The following is an 8,056-nucleotide window of genomic DNA, read 5'->3' on the forward strand; positions in this document are numbered from 1 at the left end:
GAAAATTACAGATCCTATTCTAAACAATTCAAAACACGCTAAATAAAACAAGAAAGAAATCCCTGTTTGAAATCGTTTCTTGTGTTGGAAGGTTTACTTGTTTGGTTCGTTCTGTCTGACGCCGCCGTGGCCCGTTAACCAATAAATTAAAAGCCACTCTCCCTTTCAGCGTGTTTTCGGAGAGAGAGGTTGAAAAGGTGGGTGTCGCGCTGCATCCTGGGTACACATAGCTCCGCTGTGATGCAGTGAGCCTGTTGTGTTGAGCGGAGACCAGCGGAAAGTACTCGGCAGGGGAAAAGGGGGTCTGCCGCTGATGGGTGGGCTTTCAGCGACTTTCTACAATGTTGAGTTGAACGCGCTCACAGAACCATGAACCAACTTCGCCGCTCGCCTCGAAGCGAAGTCAGACACGTTTGAGACCCTACGACGAGCTGTGAGAGGGCGAGCATGAAGCTCTCTGTGGCCGGCTGGACTGGGAAATGGTAGCGCGCTGCAGGGACCACCGCACTGGGAAGGATCATGGTCGAGAGGAGCAGCAAATTCTTGTTGATCGTCGTCGGATCTGTGTGTTTTATGCTGATTCTCTATCAGTACGTGGCCCCCGGGGTGATCAATTTCGGCTCCCCGCACGGTTACTTCGCGGAGGACGACGAGGGGGACATCTTCCCCACTCCGGACCCCCACTACGTTAAGAAATACTACTTCCCGGTCAGGGACCTGGAGAGGACGGTTGATTTTCAGATCAAGGGGGAGGACGTGATCGTGTTTCTGCACATCCAGAAGACAGGAGGGACCACCTTCGGTCGGCACCTGGTCCAGAATGTCCGCCTGGAGGTTCCCTGCGACTGCAGACCGGGTCAGAAGAAGTGTACCTGCTACCGACCGAACCGCAAGGAGACCTGGCTCTTCTCCCGGTTCTCCACCGGCTGGAGCTGCGGCTTGCACGCCGACTGGACCGAGCTCACCAACTGCGTGCCGGGGGTCCTCAACAAGAAGGAGAACAAGCAGAAGAACCAGAGGTAAACCCAGAACTAAATCACTTCCAAATAAAAACAGCAGCCCGATCCGCCTGGTTCTGATGGTCCGGATGGGTTCAGTTTGCTTCTACACCCAGAAAACTGTTAATAACTACATAATAACACAGATATTAACTAATAAGCAGCAGGGTTATTAGTTAATGTCTTTATCATTTCTTGTATTTTATTAAGTTAATTTTAATTTATATTGAACCAGAAGTAAGATAATAAAGTAAAAAATAACTTTTTATTATTATTTCATCTATCAAAATGTTGAGATGAGGCATTTCTGGACCAGTACTGCTTCTGCTTTCATATTTATATTTTTTTTAAGGAATAAAAAAATGCATGGAAGAATAAATGAGGGCTGCAGGTTGTTTCATAGGGGTAGTGGTTTTGAATCCAGTAAAAAAAAAAAAAATGAAGTGAAATAAATCAAATCAGAGGCACTGAAACAAGCATATACACTGAAAAAATTCTGCATCAATTTTTGGCATTTACTTTAACACTTTTTTTTATTTTAGCAGGGTAGGACATAAAACAGGTGTGTTAAAGTAACTAAATATGCTTAAGTAAAAGCTAAAAGCTGTTGTGTCATTTTTTTTCAGTGTATTTTGATCAACTTTCTTTTTAATGCAGGGAAAACAGTTAAAGCTTATAGATGCTTGCTTTAAGAAATAAATTAGAATGATGTTATTTTTTCTTTTTTTTTTGTTGGATTCATAAATATCAGCTAAAAAAACAGAAAGTTTGATTAGGTATAATTATAATTCAGAAGAAATGTTTTTGTAAGTATATCCCCGCTTGGGATAAGCGTGACAGAAAATGGATGTAAATACAAACAATTCCCCGAAGCCTTTTATATTTTCTTTGTATTAACCCTTTACACGTTTAATTGATTTGACTAGAGATGCACTGATGGGGCTTTTTCTGGCCGATAACGATCGACAGGCCCATTAATCGGTGCATCACTCGTCAGCAGAACGTTATTTAGCAGTTTATCGGCCTCTAACTTAATGCATCAAACAGTTGATTCAGTAATGGATGCCTTCTTATTACTGGATGGGAGGGTGTTTTCAATCAAAGAAGAACGCGCCAGAATCGATTTCATCCTTTTGAAGTATGATGGGACCATAATGGAGACGGGGTGACGGAGGGAGTGATTGACGTTTCCGGGGCCGTGCCGTCGCAGACGCCACAGGAGATCTTGACATTTGTTGATGGATGCCAATCAGAGGTTTCCTTCCCACCAAATTACACACCGAGGTTTCTGCTGATTTCCTCGCGGGGCGATAATCTCTTGTTTTGACTGCGAGGGACCCAGACTGCGATGCAGATTCTTAGCAGGGTGTAACCCACTTTCTCCTCGTTGTTGGAAGCCCACATGCAGCATCCTTCAATCAGACATATTGACGGCTGCATCAGCTTCCATTTCACTGCACCCTCGTGGCTGAAGGGTGCGCTTGGTTGGTCAATATCTTTTCTTTTTTTCAGAGTTATGGATCAATAAGACAGTGGAGGTTTGGGAAGTAATGCTCAAATTTGTTCTGGGTGAAAGACTGATGCTTCAGACTGCAGGATTGGTCTGGAGCTGTTTGGGGGGGGGGGGTATTTGTTCTAATCCACACACATGCACACATTAACCCTGGTGTTTTCCGCTCTGACTCCTGTGGTCTCTCCCCCCAGTCAGAGGCGATAACGTGCTCGGTCACTGAGTGTCCCCAGCCGAGAGCTCGCAGGCGCACGCGGGATAAACAGGCTTTTCATCACTTTGTGAGCTCTGTTTGGAAGTATTTGCCCGCACTCCTGTGCAGCCTGCAGTAGCATGAGGAGCGGAAAAGATCCGCACACAGGGACAGCCTCTCCCCTCAGATTTAATCAGCTATCTGATCCGTCCTGACAGGAGAAACAACAAATTATAAGCTTAATAACGCCCTGAAGAAAAGCAATGCCTCTCCACATTATGTGCAAAGCAACAATGGAAACTAGAAGCACATTCTCTCGCTGTCATATCTGCGTCTGCCCCTCGTTTTGTCTTATTTTTCTTTATTTTCTTTCTGGCTGAGCTCATTGTTTTGGTTCCGTCACGCGGGGAGAGTTTATCTTCGGGCGAAAGTGTGGAAAAAGATCGGCCGTGTTCCTGAGAGATGATTTTACGTGGCAGCAGCGTCGTCCGCACAGCCTTTTCAGATCAGCTGTGCGTTTTGTCAGCATGGAGGAAACATACCCCTGGTGACACACAGGCCTCGCACACGCAGAACATCTGCTCACTTCTCTGAGGAAGTGGCGATGTTGTTTTTGTTTTTTTGGAGTGGGATCTGTACTTATGAGAAGCAGGAAAGAGAAACGCGCTCAACCAGAAATGTTCGACCATGCGGCGGCGGGCCATGTGCTGAGATCCATCATCTCCCTCCCTCCCTCCCTCTCTCTGTCTGCAGCTGAGTTCTCCTGCAGCTGTCAACTGGATTTTTCACGCAAATGATTCAAACTGCTGCAAAATGCAAGTTTGAATCCAACAATTTTAGGATTGTTTTTGACAACCAGATGTTCCGACTCTTTTAGAATAATACATCTACTAAATAAATAAATAAAAACCGCTAAAAGCATCCAGACACTGAGTAGCTTGACTGCATAGTTATGCATGTTAATTTAAAGTGTATCTTTATAAACTAACCAGCTGCACTCAAAATGCTTAAAAATGCTTTCGACTCCTAACAGAAAAGAAAGTACAGAAAGTAATCCCTAATGTTAGTTACTTTTTATTGCCTTACATAGTCTGATAATTATGCAATTGATTCCTAAGGTATTAGAGAAAATGAAGAGTGAACTTTACTCTTGTTTGCAACATACATGAGGAACGTTAGCATCACAACTTAAATATTTTTGGACTAATCTGCTAAGCAAGATTTGGAAACTGACACAACTGCCTTACATGGTAGTGGGAGCATCATGCTGTGGTCTAAAACAAATTAAATGCTGTGTTTTTAGACCATTTTGGAAGAAAGAGCAAGAGATCAACCGGTGGGAATACCTCCGCTAGAGGGGGATCAGGTGGCTGGGGGGGTTAGATGAGAATTGCATGATGGATCTGTCTATGATTGGGTGAGGCAGAGGTGGACGGTGATGTGGGAGAGCGCCGCTCACAGACCATCAGTCCTGTCAAACATCTCGTAAACGGTTTAATGTTCCCCGTTCGTCCCTCGGACACACACACATTCAGAGATGATTGCTACAAACGGGCCTTAATGCAGGCTTTAAGAGACGAGAATTGTAATTGGTTAAGGAGGTTCCTATCACTTTAGTCAAATTATAGACATGCTTTATTGGGGGGGGGGGTTAGCAGCTGTCCTTTTCAAGCTTCCACACATCTTCTAAGTGTTCTTTAAATCCTGCGCGCTCCATTAGAGAGTGGCTTGGTAAGCAAAGTGACGGGTCTAATTTTACTGCCTCCATATCAACGTTCTCTCTGATCACCCCCCTTCACTCCCTTCTCTCTCGCCTCCTATAAAACACCCCCTCTCTCCTTTCTGCCATCCTTCCCTCCATCCTTCCTGATGGTGTCACTTCATAATCAAAAAGCAGGCTTGCTTTTTTCCCTCTCTCTTTCTGTCTCTTCTTTCACTCCCCCTCTCTTCATAACCTCCCTCCATCTCTGCCCTCTTGTCTTCCTTCCTCTCCCTCCTTTGCCATCTTTCTCTCCCTCTCCCTCCGAGCGTGACTGCCGCATTAGATGGAATGTCTTTTCATGGAAGATTTGCTGCAATTTCCAAAATGGCTGCTTTGCCTAATGGACAACTGCCTTGGTTCTAATGAGTGATTACATGTGTGAGTGTGTGGCGGGGGAAAGGGGGCGCCGGCAAGGAGAGAGGCGACAGAGAAGGCAATGAAGAGGATGAGACAAGAGAGGAGCTGTCAGAGAGTGAGTGAAAAGATAAAAGATTGGGGAGGGGGGGCATTTAGCTTCATTGCTGGGGAGGGGGCTGGTCAATTATCACGCTTGTCAAACACTGGGCATTCCTCTTCTGTCAGTGGGTTTGTTTCAGATTCACTGCACAAATCTCTGCACTCTATGATGGCTCTGAATGAGCACAGGCGTGGTGGTGGAGGGGGGTAGGTTGGTCAGGGGGCATGAGAGCGGATGCATGTGGATGTGGTAGCCTGGCGTGGTGTCAGCAGCCAGCACAACATCAAATCCAGATGAACTCTAGGAAGCTGCAGATGCCGTCCCAGCTGATTGGCCCCTGAGCTACAAATCCATGCATGTCGCTTCGTGTCTGCGGGCTTGCACGTTCATAAACACACAGTTTTTTTTTTTCTTTGGTTGGGCAGTCCTGCCGTTAATCCAATCAGATTAACTGGGTTTAAGCGCTGGCGGCCGTGCTCTGCAAAGCCGGTTACGGTCTCTCATCCTGAGGCTATGGCTGCACTACGCTCCAGCGTTCCCAGCATCCTTCCATCCGGTCATTCCCTTCAGCTGTACCAAGCTCGACTCATCCTCCGTTATAGGGACGAGTGTGATTCTCCTATTGGACAGCAGATACTGTTTAGACAAATTTTTGACCAATATGTAAAACTTAATTAGCCAAGATCAGAATAAAGCATGGTAGTGGCAGCATCATGTTTGGGGGGGATGCATTGACAGGAAAGCTGTTGATAACCCAATTCGGAATAAAACCTCATGCAGGCCCACAGTATACCTCTAGAACAGAGAACTAGAGCTGCTGTTGGATGGTTTATACCAACCTTTACATGTGCTGGCCTAGTCAAAGTCTGGTTTTACCCTTCAAGCTTGAATCTATCTGTTCTGAAAGACCACTGGGTAAAAAAAATCTGAGTACCTGGTATTATTTTCCTTCCACCTCACAATCGATTTCCACTTTGAGTTTGTCCGTCACATCAGAGCTCAGTAAAATGTTTTGAACTTTATGGTCTCTAACAAGACAAAATGTAAAGTGGGTCCAGGGGTATTTATGCTTTTTAAAGCCATTATGAATAATAATTCAATTAAATGTTTTGGGTTAATTTAAACTATGTGAAATAAAATTGTGGAAAAGTGTATTTTTTTAGGAATTTGAAGCCATTGGAAACTTTTATACCTACATGTTTTTGGTTGAAACTTTCTCTGCATTACTAACATATCTGTGCCAAAGCTGGAAGGAACGGTGATTGAGAGAATAGTTACTGGGTAGCAGTAGTTTGGCTGAATGAACTTTTGATGAAATAGTCTCAGTCTAGATAAATAAATTGCTTTTCCAGCAATGCAACTGTTATTTTGATATTGCCTGTTATAACTTGACAAAAAATTACACAAATGTCAAGGCCTTAAATTCACCTTTTGATTATCCGGCCGACAGTTAATAATACTTTGGAAGAAGGGGCTCTTCAGGTTTAATGCCTTGCCCTTCACGGGACGGTGAAAGGATAGTCGACTCACATGCAATCTAACACATAAAAGGGTGAGATATGTCCCTCGTGCCTTTTCTTCCTCAGCAGCTCAAGCGGAGTGTTGACAGGTCCCTTCTGGAGATCCAACCCGCTGCCCGTTTACTACGGGAAGGTTTCAGCTTGGGTTCATCCACAGGTCGGTGTTACGAATAACCCATCTGCACAGTTCAAGGCTGGGTCTTGGGTACCTCTGCAAGGCCCCACGCTTCAACATACAGAGCTTATAGTTTGACTCTGCAGACAATAGTTTCGTTGTGTTTGATTAGGACTGTTAAACGGCCTAAATGCAACCGTACTGTTGAGTATTATGCTGTAAAATCAACTGGAAACCGGCAAGGCCCGCGCCAGGAAAAGGTCAAGTTGAGTTAAAGCTGATCCAGACATTTATTTGTCCCAGCTGTTTCCCCCTCGGCGCCTTTTAAAGAAGAGGACAAGGGGAGCGGGAGCTCGCTTGCAACACTGACAACTGTCTCCATCGGTGGTCTGCAGAGGGTTATCGTTCCTCAGCTTGAACCCTTCATTATCGATCAGCTGCTATAGATCGGGGAGGGTTTTATCATTGACTGATGAGAGTTGAATGACAACAGAGCAGCGTGCAGAGCCTTCCTAAACTCAATCCCGGGTGTATGCTCTGCACGGAGGACAGATAGTTGAGGGGAAGAAAAGCAAAGAGTGATGTGCTTCTTAATCGTTACACAGCTTCTGGTAGTCTCCGTGTCACTCTCCCTGTTCTGGCCCTCGCTGCTGACTGTCAAACGTCAACCGAACGCCGTGGCTGAGTCAACCCGGTGGCCCCGTGGACAAATAACCGTGTGCTGAATGATTAGCAGACGTTTCTATGGCTGGTAATTAGGGCCGCTACGCTGCGCCGGCTCCGCCAACAGGATTACAGCCTATTGATTATCCTAGCCTAGCATTAGCCTGGCTAGCTAAAAAGTGACTGGGTGATTAGTGGGCATGTCTTTGCTGGTTAATGAGTGGTGCTATGGAATGCTATGGTATGCTGTCCATGAGAATGGGATTACAGGCAATTAATCAGACAAGAGCCTCGCTGAAGTAATTACCCTGCCTCGAAGCAAAGTCTGGGTAAATCTCCCTACTGGTTTGGCCTTCTCTTCATCATACAGTCTCCTTCTGCTCATCAACCCCAACTACCTTCACCTGATAGTGTCCTATCCTTTTTTTTCCTGCTTTTTTTATCTCCTTCATGTCTTCTACTTTCCCTTAGAGCCAGTAAAGGACAAAGAGGAAGCCATTCACAGGGAGTGCTCCCTGCATCCATTAACGCAGCCGTCTCTTTATTACCCTGGATGTGAAGGCCTTAGACAGGAAACTTCTCCCTCTCCTCCGTCAGTCTTTGCAGCTCTTATTTCCACTACTTTTTTTTTGTATTTTGTTTTTTGAAAACCAACAAACAACTGCTTCCTTCATTTCTATTTGCCTGAGCAGGCGGCAATCAGAAGGAGGCCCCTGATCGGAGAGGAGAGGGTGACAGGCGTGTTAATTGAATTTTGGGGAAAAAATGCAAATCGTCCACTGCGCTTTTGGAGTTTATGGGAGGAGTTTCAAAAACCAGGGATGGATTTCTTTTTTTC

The 8,056-nt window shown here is 45.3% G+C and overlaps 1 protein-coding gene across 1 annotated transcript in view; it reads left to right on the plus strand.

Moving 5' to 3' along the window:
- The first annotated feature begins 227 nt into the window (after positions 1–227).
- LOC107096186 (heparan-sulfate 6-O-sulfotransferase 1-A-like) overlaps positions 228–8,056 on the plus strand; it is a 69,954-nt gene continuing 62,125 nt past the window's right edge. The window contains exon 1 of the mRNA XM_015392736.1: positions 228–1,019. Within this exon, the coding sequence (XP_015248222.1) occupies positions 520–1,019 (500 nt within the window). The 5' untranslated portion in view covers positions 228–519. The remainder of the gene's footprint in view (positions 1,020–8,056) is intronic.

This window comes from Cyprinodon variegatus, unplaced genomic scaffold (assembly GCF_000732505.1).
Source record: "Cyprinodon variegatus isolate N-32 unplaced genomic scaffold, C_variegatus-1.0 Scaffold604, whole genome shotgun sequence".
Classification (NCBI taxonomy): Eukaryota; Metazoa; Chordata; class Actinopteri; order Cyprinodontiformes; family Cyprinodontidae; genus Cyprinodon; species Cyprinodon variegatus.